This window comes from Esox lucius, chromosome 19 (assembly GCF_011004845.1).
Source record: "Esox lucius isolate fEsoLuc1 chromosome 19, fEsoLuc1.pri, whole genome shotgun sequence".
Classification (NCBI taxonomy): Eukaryota; Metazoa; Chordata; class Actinopteri; order Esociformes; family Esocidae; genus Esox; species Esox lucius.
In genome coordinates, this window is record NC_047587.1 from 27310879 (window position 1) to 27325875 (window position 14997).

Below are 14997 nucleotides of genomic sequence, written 5' to 3' on the forward strand. Positions count from 1 at the left end.
TCTGTACATCCTGAACAAATCCTCTTTTGCCACTGGCCGTTGTAATAGTTAATTGGCCATTCGTTAATGATATTGATACACGTAAACTGACTAACGTTTCTCATTAAGTTTACATCCACCACAAATAGTGTCTATGTATGCACTTTGCCACTGGCTGTTTTAACAACAAATTAGTCAGTAATAGGCTTTACCGGTATATTCTAACTTGCTGGAATTGTCATAAGAATTGAGCAATTGCTAGCAAGTCTGCCAAAGCTATTTCATTTCATGGCATAAGAACATATTTTTTTTCTTTCATGGCAAAACAATGTACTTTTATCTTTCATTCGTGAATGACATTTATACAGTAACTATCAATAAAGGCGACGATAACTAACTTTTCCAAGTGAAAAGACGAGAGAATCGTGGAATCTACCAGAAATAATTAATAAATGTCATTGCTCTCAATAGATTCAAACTTAGGTCTTCCACATGAGATGCTCTGTCTTTAACCACTACATCAGGGCATTACATGTTTCAGCAGTCGCTAGACTCCAATTGCTAACACACTAAAATGACATGTACAGCACAATTATTTAAACGGACACTCAGTCTCCAAAACATCTAAACACCTTTTCTGCTTTACACACATTTTGCATTTCAAAATGACACTTTTTAAATGCACTGAACACGGTTCTCTGCATAAGACACAACAATCTGCCATAAAGTCACATGTTTGCCATTTCAAATCACTGGCCAAAATCTATTGGTTAATTGTTACCACTCAATGGTTAATTGTTACCACTACAATCAGGAAGTAAGCACTATGAAAAGACCACAGGTCCACCTTTTCTTTTAATCCAACAATGGAAGACGTTGCAGAGAGAGGAAGAGGAAGAGGGAGGGTGAGAATGAGTGGGGAGGAAGAGTGAGAGGCAGGGGTAGAGCTGGTAGAGGAGTTCATGGCCAAAGAAGACGACAACTTTTAAATTAAATCAGAGCAACCTTAGTTGATCATGTCATCAACCATGGGCTGACAATGCGAGAGGCTGGACTTTTTTTTCTATATATTTTTTCTGCACATTTTATCTGCAATTTTCTTTTTCTATTTTAGTATAGACACAACGATGAACAAGTGGGGACCCAAATGCGGACACAGAGGCAGAGGAGGGCGGTCCAAAGTATTTATTGAACAACCAGGCAGTGGGCAGGCTCGTGGTGGGGGACAGGCAGTGTTCGTTGTCGGGCGGTCAGATGGTCGAAGGTACAGGGGAGGGCAGGCAGGCTCGTTATTCGAAAAAGAGGCAAGGGTCGTAACCGGGGAATGGAAGGACAGGTAGACTGGATGATGCCCACATAGAACGCTGGAAACGACTGTACGGGACAAGACGATCTGGCAACTGCCGAACAGAGAACAGGGTTTAAATACACAGGGCTAATAGGGAACCGGGAACACCTGGTGAGGGGCGGGGACAAAACAACAGGTGAAACACATCAGGGCGTGACAAGTATTATGGCAAAGCATACTAAAGATGAGTGCTTTTCATTATGCCCAACAGTGTCTAGTTGTTTAGACAAAAATCTGGTAATATGAATGAAGTGTATGCCATTTCGTGCAATTTTTATTGGTTGCAGTGCTTCATTTTGCAGGATATATGAGGTATTTAGTAGTTTGGGTGTGTGGTTTTGTGAATTGTGTTAAATATTTTGATAAAACCAGCCTAGTTTGCAAAATTGTGTCTTAGCAATTGGAAAAAACTGTACGTTAACCTCCACCCTAGCGTCTAATGACTGTGTTGCTTTTGCCACTGACTGTTTTAACAACTTATTGGCCAGTAACAGGCTTACTAGTATCTACTAACTTCCTAGGAATAATCATAAGAATTTAGCCCTTGCTAGCGAGACTGAAGATGAACTATTCCATGCTTAACACAGTCGCAATGTAACCTTATATAGTTTCAATTAAGGCTTACTATAACATAACTATGTTTTTAAGCCATCAAATGTGTTTGTCTATCCTGACCTAAAACGCATGCACTGATGCGTACTTTGAAAATCCACCAGAAACAGTCGCATTATAACCGTGAACTGTTTTATTTCGGACTTACTATAATGTAGATATTAAGCCAGCAAAGTTTCCATCTATATTCGCTTCGCCTGCAAGGAGAGACAAACTCGGGACCTATAGTTCACAAGTCTGCTTCTCTAACCACCACGCTATTTAACCAGGGGTAGACAGTCAGTCAGTCAATGACATTTGCTCTTCTTAGCTGGCTCCACTTAAGCAGTCCGGCAATTATCCTGTGGCATTCTCTGTCCTTCTAAAATAAATAAATAAATGATCTCATCAATTACTTTCCTAAGGAGTTTTAGTTGAAAATGTATGCTGTAAAAATCACATTCAGTCGGTTTCCAATAAAGTGATGAAGTCTATTGGTATCATAAGAAAGATTGGTGGTTTTGTTCGTCAGGCTTGCTTCCTACTTTATTTTACAACTTAATTTTCTCATATCTCATCTGGCCAGCACATATTCATCCTACCTATACATCATCTTCTTACACATCATCCAAAAGAAATGGTCCAGACTAGCCAGCCCACTAAATACCGTGCTCCATCTGCCCCACTGTTTAAGAAGCTCGACAACATGTCCACTTACAACTTGAATACACTCCAGATACAATATTTCATCTTTAAATACACAGACCTACCAGGCATTTAAATTGAAGTAATTTACCAGATGCGCTTATCTAGAGAGACTTGCAGTATCGTAAATGAAGCAAAGACTGGTTTGGATTCATGCTTCACCTTTAGGTTCGGGTAGTTACAGATTACACGTTATGGGAATCTAATCAGCCCAGACTCTATCAGTTACTGCTTGGTACTTTGTAGCAGTGTCCTTTCACTCACTGTAATTTGTGAGCGTGTTCCCAGTAGCAAGTAAGAAAAGTGCATTATGATTGTGCAACAGGAAAAACAGTATCCGCTGCTCATGGCTACAGGAAGATGTTTAGAGTTTCTAGGGTCAAAATAAATCCTCTTTGTAATAAATACATGAAGTAGGCCTATCTGATGAATAGCCTAATGTAATTTGTTCTGTGCAATTAAGCAGAGGTGTTATAATTTGCACACATGGGAGAAACTGTTTTTCTAACGGATTGATGTCCTATGTAATTTAGTTACGACAGACGGTATTGTCAGATCAATTTTATAAAACACGCAAATGAAAGAAAACTAAGATGATTTAATCTTGAATAAAAAATAAAAGCCAATGCAAATGATACACACATTAGTGACAAGCTGCATTATAGGCCACATAGGCTATTCAATAAATGTTCCACTGGCCTGACTGTGTGATGAAGAGGAAGCTTAGCGTACTTGATAGCGTTGGCCGATGCACTCTTGCTAATATTGTTAGTCCATTTAAAAAAATTTAAATGTATGTTAGCCTCTACAGATTAGCTTTCTCTTTTTAAACTGTGTTTCATCAGCTATTGTACATAGAAATGTGCAAAAGGCAAACTGATAGAAACCAAGTGTAGAAATATAATCCATAAATCCATATTGTATCCATAGATGGCAGTTCCCATTTAAAACAGGATTAATTGCCATTGCTAGTTTACCCATTAGTCTAAAAGTCAAATCCCCTTGTATGGATTATGACCACAATGCAACAAACCACTTTATAATTTGTTTGTGCTGTCCAAATTATGCCCCTCCTGACATGGCCTGTGATCAAATTTAATCCACAGCAATTGTTTTGAGGCTATTGATCTTCGGTGGCTAAATGATGCTCTCTGGTGTAGTGTTTAGAATGACACAATACAAATATTACTGGGTATTAGAGGTGATCAGCAACAGATGACATTTTGGAAATCATCCGCTCAACCCTGACCTTACATAACAGCATTTCAATGATTGCCTAGTTAATGTCATTAATGGAATAACAAATAGTGATACAAAATAATGATTAACTGGAAGCATGTTTGTTGTTTCCACCTGTAACAGAGACTCCAATCAGTGGAGAGCTTTGTTGCAAACATGGGGCTTTGGGTGCACACATGAAATCATCCTTGGTGTGAATGAAAGTACGGACACTGAATCAATGGATGAAAATACTTGGTCATAAACAGATAAATGAATATAGGAAATGCAGATATTGATAACTGTTGAAAAAAGACGTTTGGTTGAAGGTTGATGAAACAGTCAAAAACTATAATGAAACACAAAGGACCATTAAAATGAAGCATAGTATTATCATATGTTGGCCCCTATTGCCCCACCCATACAGTGGCTATGTGAAACTTTGGTTGTTGTATGATGCCATATGTGGATGGAGGTCTAAAAACAGGAAATGTGTGTGAAATGTGTGTGAAATGTGTTTACGTTAGTCGTTAGTTTGTGTCTGTACTTTCTTGCTCTCTCCACGTGTATCTGTAGTTTCTTGCTCTTTATCTACGGTTGTCTGAAGTTTCTTGTTGTCTCTCCTCTTGTGTCTGTAGTTTCTTGCTACAGTATCTCTCCATGTGTGTCCGTACTTTCTTGTTCTCTCTCCAAGCATGTTTGTAGTTTCTTGTTTTCCCTCCAAGCGTGTCTGTAGTTTTAAAATGAAGCATAGTATTATCAAATGTTGGTCCCTATTGCCCCACCCATACAGTGGCTATGTGAAACTTTGGTTGTTGTATGATGCCAGATGTGGATGGAGGTCTAAAAACAGGAAATGTTTGTGAAATGTGTTTACGTTAGTCGTTAGTTTGTGTCTGTACTTTCTTGCTCTCTCCACTTGTATCTGTAGTTTCTTGCTACAGTATCTCTCCATGTGTGTCTGTACTTTCTTGTTCTCTCTCCAAGCATGTTTGTAGTTTCTTGTTTTCCCTCCAAGCGTGTCTGTAGTTTTTTGCTGTCCCTCCATGTATGTCTATACTTTCTTGCTCTATCTTCACATCTGTCAGTAATTTTGTCTGTTGTCTTGAAGGTGTCAGTGTGTACTGTGCACCACTACAATATCTGGTCATATCAGCGGTTTCACAGTTGCATGCATTTTAAATGCAGTATTTTGTTGGGTGGGTTTCATCCTTGTGAGTGAGTCAGCTTAATGTTCACGACAACAAATACACTGCCATCTTCATGGCCACAGATAATGGGTTTGCAAAATCCTCTTGTGGTGGAGGTTGATTACTAAACCATTTCCCAAGCCTTTGTCTTGCTCTCTTAGCAGTGGAGCTCTGTTTCCAAGACAAGCTATTGGGTGTAGTGTGGCCTTGTGCATCCCTGCATTCATCTGCGTCAACGTGGGGTCTTTATTGGTAAACTCAAAGTGGAAAGAGGGATGTCAAAAGTGTGTGGTGTGTGTGTTTAGTCCCTCTGTGCATCCATAGGGGATGGGTATTGAATAGGGTGACATGAACATGGTTTTATTCCACATCCGATCACAACGCACATTCCAGTACGAGGCTTCCAGGATCACATTAACAGGGTCCTGGAGGTTTCATACTGGTGCCACTTTCCAAACAAACCCAAACAAGGTCATTATTCTGTGAGAAGTTACCCAAGTTGATCCGTCGTACTTACTCAACAACCGCTTCAACCAACAAAAATGATTTGTGTCACGGTATTGTGAATATATTCTGATCATTCATGTTTTCCCTGTTCAGGTTTGCGGTCCTGAGAGATCCAGCTAATTGGCTCAGTGTGAACCCAGTCAGAGGCACGGTCAACACATCAGCCAATCTGGACCGCGAGTCAGTTTATGTTCACGACAACAAATACACCGCCATCTTCATGGCCACAGATAATGGTAAGTGAGCAATTCTCTAAGTGTCTTTTAATGGGAAAATAGTCCTCATATAAATGGAGTAGGGATGTCCATTTAGCGTCTGGAAATAATGTGTTATAAGGAATATTGCAAGACGCGTCATTCCTAATCCTTAAATGATACTTTCAAAATTGAAAATGTCGTTGACTTTCATTTAGGCAGCACAATAAATTATTATTCAAAGGATTAGTCTGGAACCCATGGAAATCATTGATGTAAAATGAGCAGTATGCATTATTAGATCCCCATCCATGTCCACTAAGTGCTGTAAAACCGTGGTTTTACTCTCCCTCTTCAAGTTTTGACATCCAGGATAGTCAGCGAGTAGAACAGTCATTTGTCTTACCTGGCACAGCCCAGCTTTAATTAACCTCAAGACAATGAGTTGCCCTTCTCTCTCTGTCATGTACTGTGGCTTTGAGAGGCACATTCTCACAGCACTTTAGTCTTTTTGGGGGAGGGAGGGAGAGAGGAAATAGAGGAAAAGAGGGAGAGAGAAACAGTGGACAGGGCCATGTCCTTTCTACCAGGAGGACTCCAATCAAGGAACTTCTGACGGATCCATTAGCAGAGATTGTTAGATTCTATTAATGGGGCTGTGGAAGAGAACAGCACTGTGGGCTGCAGCTGCAGATAGACGGATGTAGGAGTAAGGGAAACCCAGTATTTCCTCTCTGGTCCAATAATGTTCCTCTGGGACTGCAAGGCTGGGGGCGAGCCCATGGCCCGACCACACTCAGTTAGGATCTTAGCTGCACACAGAGATATCTAATAATGTGTCACCATCACTGTTAACCCAGACTGGAGCTCTGTGTCCACTCTCAAATTCTCAGTCCAACTACCAGTTTGATTCGGGAAGGAGGGAGGCTGGGATATTGGGAGGTTTTTACAAGGAGTATCTAGAATATCTAGACACACGCAAATAGATCTATGTGCACAATAACACTTTGTGGTATACCTTTAATGGTTTCAAAGACTCCAAAAACACGTTTCGAACGTGGGTTTGCATCGGCAAAGAGGAACAGTGGTCGTAGGTAGAAGTTGGCCAACAGGGATATACGGACGCTTAACAGGACAGTCCACAAAGATGACCGCGGAATTGAATCAGCTCCACTGTGCCCCAGTCTCAACAAAAACTCTACGTCAGAGGTGTCAAACCGGTTCCACGGAGGGCCGAGTGTCTGCAGGTTTTTGCTCTCTCCTTGTACTTGATTGGTTAATTAGGTCACTGATTGGTTAGTTTCTACCCTCACCTGGTTGTGTAGGTATGAACTAGGAACCAATTTATAGGAAAAACCAAAAACCTGCAGACACTCGGCCCTTTGTGGAACCGGTTTGACACCTGTGCTCTACGTCATCACCTTCACAAAGCTGGAATTTATGGCAGGGCTGCCATTCGGAAACCGCTTGTTTACAAGGCCAAACGCACAAAGACTCAAAACTTTGTGTCAGAGCCAAGCGTGCCGCACAAGCCCTGAAAAGTGAAGCCAAAACGTCTCGATCGCCCCCTGGTGAGTGGTCCCAGTATAGGTCATAAACCCCGCCCTCCCCATGTTATTCAATGGGACGTAAGACCAACTAAACAATTAAATTACCCTTCAAATATCTTTTTTCCGAAGCTGGTTTCTGTCATTTACTGTAGTTTGTATCACCCTAATGTAAATTCAAGAGTTTGTTTTTAAAATAAGTTGATTTTAGTTATTTAATGCTCTAAAAACGGTGGTGTGACGTCGTGATTCACAGCTGTGATTGACAGCTATCTGAGCCGAGGAGCCACTGAAGCACCATCAGGCTTTTTTCGCGATCTTCGGAGGACTGAGGAAATTGGAGCTTTACATTTAATGTCTACATTTCTATAATTGATATAATTTCACACGGACATAATGGGTTGTTCTGCAGTACATTGTGCTAACCGATCTGGCATTTCCAATCGCTCTTTGAATTTTTTTCAGTAAATTAAATGTATAAGCTATTTAATTAGTAAATAAATGTCATGGGCTAGCTAACGTTAGCTAAAAGACAACAAGCCTCGTTAATAGCCATGTTAATAGCTAGCAGGTGGTCGTTAGCTAGAAGTTACCAATTATTTTTGTATTAGGCCTATTCTAAATTAAGGTTAAACATGATGTAAGTTAGGCTATAACATATCGTCTAGGTTTAACAAGCAAAGGTTGTACTGTACTTGGACTTGCGATTGATTACGGTATGCACATTCTGCAAGGGAGAGTGAGGGCGGGGCACAGGGGTGGGGCCGTTGATTTGTTGATTTCGCGGCTTTACGGCTTTACTTCCTGCTCGCTACTGCACAGAACTACTGCGCAGAACTGGTCCCAAGATCGCTATCTGCGCAGACGCAAGTCCAAGATGTCAGCGCCGTATCGGGACACTGGCGGCTTCAGTTTTCACCAATGGAAAAGAGCGAAAGGGCGTCGTCCATTTTTTTTTACAGTCTATGGTCAGAGCACAATACCTGGGTACCCGAGCAATGTAAAAAAGTTATATGATAAACATGGTGGGGCATCCGTAATGTTATGGGCAGCCATCTAGTGGGAGTCATTGGGTCTGATGATTGTTCTGCTTGGTGGTGTAACGGCCAAGGAATATAAGGCCATTTTACAGGACCAGGTGCACCAGCCTTCAGTTGGCTATGCAATCACCACATCTGAAAATCATTCAACCTTTGTGGGAAAATTTTAAGTCACCTTGTTCATCCCTGAAAGAATGGTGCAATATCCAATTACACACAGTTCAGCACTGATATAACAGCCCTCCAGGAGGGATCAATGTCCTATTTTGATCATTGATATGAATGTATTGTTAGGTGTTTCCATTATTTTGTCCAATCTAAAGAGGGTCCTATGAATTTGGTTTTACATTTTCCCAAATTTGTTTTTGTCCTGTAATTCTTTTTCTGACTTGCACTTACAATTTTTGTGGCTCTAATCAACAAATCTAACAGATACTCGTTAATTCCCATGGATTGTAATCAGCACCACTGTGTCTCCTTTGCCAGACTAGTTTGCAGAGCTTGCGGAGTGTTGGAAGACAATAATTACTAAATAAATGATATGTACATTTGTAAATTCACTTTTACTATACATTTTCATAAAGCCACCCATCCTAACATGTTGTCCGTAATGGGCATTGCACAGGCATGCACACAAATGCACTCACAATTTCAAATGAGCAAAACAAAGCCAACCCACTTGTAGCTTGAGTTTAACAAGAAGCTTGCATGATGATGTATGCTAATAATTCCACACTCAGTATGTCCGCACCTACAGCCAGTGAGCTCACAGAGACTTTAAATATATATATATATATATATATATATATATATATATATATATATATATATATATATATATATATATATACAGTATAAGAGTCTATATTAATGTTCATGGAATGCATGCCAGTCTCTTTCTGCTAAATGTAGAGGAGAGAAAGGCTGCATCACATCTTGTTATTTTCTTATACAATTGTGATTCAAAGTCCAAAGTGTCCTGACACTCATAATAACACAGAAGTCAGACACCCCAAGTCTAGAACCCCAGGGGTCTCTTCGCAGTCCCCAAGCCTAGAACACCAGGGGTCTCTTCACATTCCCCAAGCCTAGAACCCCAGGGGTCTCTTAGCATTCCCCAATCCTAAAACACCAGGGGTCCCTTCAAATTCCCCAAGCCTAGAACCCCAGGGGTCCCATCACAGTCCCCAAGCCTAAAACCCCAGGGGTCTCTTCACATTCCCCAAGTCTAGAACACCAGAGCTCTCTTCACTCTCTCCAAGCCTAGAACACCAGTGGTCTCTTCGCATTCCCCAAGCCTAGAACACCAAGGGTCTCTTCACTCTCCCCAAGCCTAGAACACCAGGGGTCTCTTCACATTCCCCAAGCCTAGAACACCAGGGGTCTCTTCACTCTCCCCAAGCCTAGAAAATCATGGGTCTCTTCACAGTCCCCAAGCCTAGAATAGAAGCCTAAGTGTTATATACAAAGAGCCATGACTACATGGAATTTACAAGTAACTCAAGAGAGAAATCCAATTGGACACCCAAAAAAGACAAACAGATAAAACAACACCCACAGCAAAGTAGACTGTGAAAAGTCACACCATCTTACAGACACCAGCTAATACACAGACGTGCATTTTCCTTTTTTGTATTGATTTTATATTGAATGTTTTGTACTGAATGTTGTTTAAAAGCGTTTACATTAGTGTTTACACGCACAGTGTATACATTGAAAATTTGGCTGTTATCTTTTAAGTATTGGACAACAGCAGAGGTGTTGCTAGGATCACAATACATTCGGGGCTTAGCCCCCCCCCCCCAAATTTGAGATGCTGGGCTATAGCCCCGGACGCCTAGGCCTAACGACCCCACTGGACACCAGGAAGACCTGACAGAGTACGTGTTAAAGGTGATCCAAATAAACAAATAATCACCAGTCAAGGTGGTGGTAGTGTGATAGTTTACCAATGCTTTCCTATCTTGGCGTCATTTTATATCAGAAAATGCTTCACAGCAATGTGAGAGAAAACTCTGTTTTTGGTAGTGAGTGTTGTTTAACTTTGTTCATTAAATACATTATATCGTACAAACTTTTTGTTTCACTTTACTAAATCAGTAGCTGTTAAATATCTAATAACACACAGTGTCCTGAATATACATAAATAGGAAAATCTAAATGTGATATGCTTTGTTGCGCATTACATTTTTTCATTGTGATTGATGACAGGTTACTGAGATATGACTTGCCATCGCAAATTTTGATAATGCAAAATATAAAAGCTTCTGAAGCCTTGACTACATTTAGTGGCAGTAAGGGAACTTAACTCTGACCTTTGGCCCGATGCCTAACAAACTGCTGAAAAGGTGGAGAAAATAATATAGAGTATTTTCGCCCCCAGTGGGAAAGAGAGCTAGATAAAACTTGTCAGCCTGACTGTAATGATATGAATAAGGGCTGGGGTCAGAGTAGTTCCTCACAGTCACACCCTTGGCAATAGCTGTGGTATTAGAAGATAGTGGAAGTAAGCCGTCTGGCTCGAGAGAGTAGTCAGAGAGAGGGTAGAAGAAGCCATTGTGATGTGTTCCAGCGGCAGTGTACACTCTCATTGATTTCCTCGCTCCAAAGTCCTCAGTGACTTTTACACTTCAGTACTTCTTACTTTTTAACTTTTCAGCCAGAAGGTAACTTTTCGGGTTTCTAGCATTTTAGCAAAAAAACCACACTTTGTTGATAGGACAAATCCGGCTGAACTCTTAGCCGTCCTTGTGGGTAGAGATGAAATGCTACAGAAGTGAGCGTCCACATACCAAACACAAAACCTAGGGGCCATAGGAACATCTTGTTCCTGGCTTCATCTGGTCTAACCCCGTCGTCATCCCACAGAAGTACAGAGGGAAGGAGAGATACGAGGGCATACTTTGGAATAATGGGAAACGTAGAAGAGGTGATGTTAGAGAGGGCGGATGCCGACAGTGATTTAGAGAGATGATTATAATCCTCATAGACTTCCTGGTTGGAAAGGTCAGCGGTCACTTCACCTGGAGGCCTTCCACTTGCCCTGCTCCGGTCAGAGAGCAGTGAGGTGCTCAGTCTGTGTCCCAGCCAATGTTCAACCAGAAGGAGAAATAAATTGATCCATTTTGCACCCATCGGTGTGTGAAGTTGCAGATTCGCCTGACTTACCGCGCCCCTGACTGTGTTCCAGCAGAACTGTAAAACATTTCTCTGCTTGTCGAAAACTGCTCACTCTTCGTTTTAGTAATTAATGGCTGAATTCCACTGAGCTTTGCCTCACCACAGCAACTTGCTTTCCGTGTTGGAGCTATCAGAAAGATGATGGTTCAGGAGCACTACCGTTTTAAGGCTTACCTCGTTAGCGGAGCTGCAGTTTGAATCTCTACTGAAACACCAGTTCTCTCTTTCCATCCACCTTTAGAATGTCCTCACCCTTGGGTGTACAGTGTATGCCTTTGTAACTCTGAATGTTCATGGTGTTGGTCGAAATACAATAGGCAACACAATAGACCTCACTCCCAATGTTCCGTACTGCTATCTAGGACAGTAAAATCTCCCACAGTGTGCATGTTTATGAGGACATTCAGGCCAAGGTTTTAATAGCGGGCGATGGCTATTGAACCATGTTGTTCCAACTGTTTACTGGGTGGCAAACACGTCTCCTGCATGTTGTTGAATGGCTGCGTTTGCTGCTCTTTATTTAAATGTTAAACAGCCTCCTGGTTGCCTGCACTTGTCGTTTAGAGTGAGGAATACATTATCAGACTCCTGACACCGCCACTGTGCCTCATATCAGCAGCTCTTTATGTATGCATGAGGGAGTGGAGCGTGGCTTGTTTTTTAGGCAGCCTCGGTATGTAGCCATGTAAAAGGGCGGGCCGTTTTAAAACATTGTCGGACTGCAGAGCGCACCCGTTTAGAGGAATTTTCCACACCTATTTGGGCCGGACGAAGCCTCTGTATCCACTGGCACAACGCGATTTCCATACCGTTCTGGTTTCGCAGCCACACCGAGGGCTGATTCGTTTTCAAAGGCGCCTTGCGGCCACAGCTTCGCATAACAAGAAAGTCTCGGAGAAGTGGCCGTGATTTCTATGGCTCTGCTTGACCTGTTTCACAGCAATGTTAAGAAGGAGACATCGGTGGTGGCCGTAATGGCCTGAGTCATTTGGAGCGCTGAGAACGGCTCTGATACAGTGATTTAGAGCTAAGTGTCTGTCATGTCTGCTCCACTCATTCAGCCAGTCAGCCAGTTGGAGGCGAATCCAGAAATCGAAATGGATTTACGTTAACTAGCAGCGTACAGGGAGAGAGGCTCCACTGAGACAGCCTTGTCTCATCATGTGTCAGTCCAGTGCATCTGAAAACGCATTCTGAATCAGTCACAACTGGCAGTTCCATAGTCTGACAGACTACCGATTTACTGGCTGTTCTTTTCCTGCTTAATATGGAACTCACTGATTAATCGGTCATTGACAAACAAATGTCTGGTTAATTTGGGACTTGGGAGTGACTGATTTTGTCAGGTTGTGACATTCTGAACAGGTTAGATCGGCTCCAGGCTGGCTGCTTGCACCGTTGAAGATGTTTAAAACAAACAACAAAACAAACCATCTCATCGAGGTCCTTCCAGCTCCAGCAGCCAGGTCTGTGGAACACGGGCTCTCATCCAAGAAAGAGACAAACTGATCGAGAGAGACGGAAGAATGAGCCAAGACATTCCCTCCTCCCTGAGCGGACTGAGTGCTGCTGTCGGTTATATCCTCTCCGTTTCAGTCAGAGCTGTCCCTTTATGAGGAAACAGCCGCAGGTGATGAGGTTAACTTTCGTTGCAGACTTGTGTTTCTGCACAGCCAGTCAGTTATGACCCAGGGCTTTGAAGCAGCCTGCGCGGAGGAGGACGGGGGAGGATAGGCCGGGTACCGGGAACAGGAGCCAGCGTCTGGCTGTAGATAATGGCGCAGTAATGGAATATGGTGGGAGAAGCAGAGATCACAGCCCTACGCAGCCTCGACTTCTGTCTCATTAACCTACCTACTAGGGGTGGAAACATTCAATTGTAGTTAGAATCCTTAAAGTTAGGGGAAAAAAGATCACTTACAGAAAAATGGGTTTGGTTTAGCTATGTCATGCAATTAGAATTATTGTGATAAATTGCGTGATATTCTTTGGTTAATCGCAATGAATCACAATTTCCGAATGTGCAGTAAAAATGTGTCAATAAACAATTTTCTATTTTGAAAACCAGTATATGATGTTAAATATATAGTGATTTGTTATATTATATAAGGGAAATAAACGAATCATACTTATTTGAAGCATTTAAGCATTTATTGAAACCATAACATTTGAACAAATGTGACTTTTAAGCCATTCATGTTTCCAATGTAGGTCTACTTCAATGTTTTTTTAAGTTACAGCACATCTCTCTTTCTCACTAACACTACTGAAAACATCTTGGGCCTGTTCTGAATTTTTTTTTACAGGATGTTGGCATTGAAATGAAAACATTCATTATTGTTTGAAATGTTAGAAATTGTTTGAAATGTTTGTAGAAATCACAGCGCAGTTACAAAATGACTACAGGTTCTGATCATAACCAGAAAGTAAAAATAGCCTTTAAATAAACAAATAACTAGTACAGCAAAGCTGTAACAGATAACATATTTTTTTTACATGTTTGCATCTACTTCATTAAGCTGAGTAGAAACACATGAGAAGAAGCTCAGGTCAGGCAGACAGTCAATGGGGGCGACAGGAGGGCGGACAGGAGGGCAATAGCAACCAAGTCAGCTCACGCTGGCCTGGTAAACTAATTCATCATCTCACTAAGCATTTAATTAACTTTGTCAAATGAAACTGAAATTAAGGTATATAAAGAAACTTAATTTCAACATTGGTGCTGTACAAAATCTCCATGTCACTTTCGCTTCTCCCTGTAAGTATAAAAAAGGCCCAAATCATATATTGTCTTCTTCTGGTTTGAAGACCATTTCAGAGAAGGATAGCACAAAGCGGTGGCATGTCTGTGGGTGTAAGTTTGAAAGCTGCCAGGGGCATGGGCTGTGTAGGGAGACTGAACTCATCCTAGTTTGTGTCTTATTACAGGGATATAGGAGGCAAATGAGCTGCTTTGTTCTTGGAGGGATGCCTGGGCAGTACTCTGGCAGGCTGCAGCTAAATGGTCTGTCTTCACTAGGAACCAACAAGCTCCTAAAAAAAAGACCACTGTGATTAATGACGGATGTCAATAGAGTCACACTGTGAATTTCAAATCCCCCTTGAACTATTAGAGGTATACAGCTCCAGAAAAAATGAAGAGACCACTGCACCTTTTTCTTTCCTTTCCAAAAAAGTTGAAAATGAAAGTGTTGAGTGAAGAACAGAAGCGTTAAATTTGCACTGATCTCTTAATTTTAACCCGGATCTCTTAATTTTTTCCAGAAAAGCTATCAAACCAGTCTATTTACTGCCCCATGGAGAATATAACTTAGCTAAATAAAATAGCCATTCCAACAATACAAAATCATCATGTTACACCCAAATTCTAGTTAGCTAGTTAGCTCATCATGAGGCCTCAATGATGAAGTTAGATAGTATGTCATTTATTTATAATAACATAACAAGCAAGTACTATACTAACAAACTCCGTTGTGAAATGTTTATTACATACTCTTG

The 14997-nt window shown here is 41.4% G+C and overlaps 1 protein-coding gene across 2 annotated transcripts in view; it reads left to right on the forward strand.

Annotated features, from left to right (window-relative positions):
* The window catches only part of cdh13 (cadherin 13, H-cadherin (heart)), a 433392-nt gene that overhangs the window by 384140 nt on the left and 34255 nt on the right, over positions 1–14997 (forward strand). For both annotated transcript variants that reach the window (XM_020056601.2, XM_010894024.3), the window contains one exon: positions 5632–5774. In XM_020056601.2, the coding sequence (XP_019912160.1) occupies positions 5632–5774 (143 nt within the window). The remainder of the gene's footprint in view (positions 1–5631; positions 5775–14997) is intronic.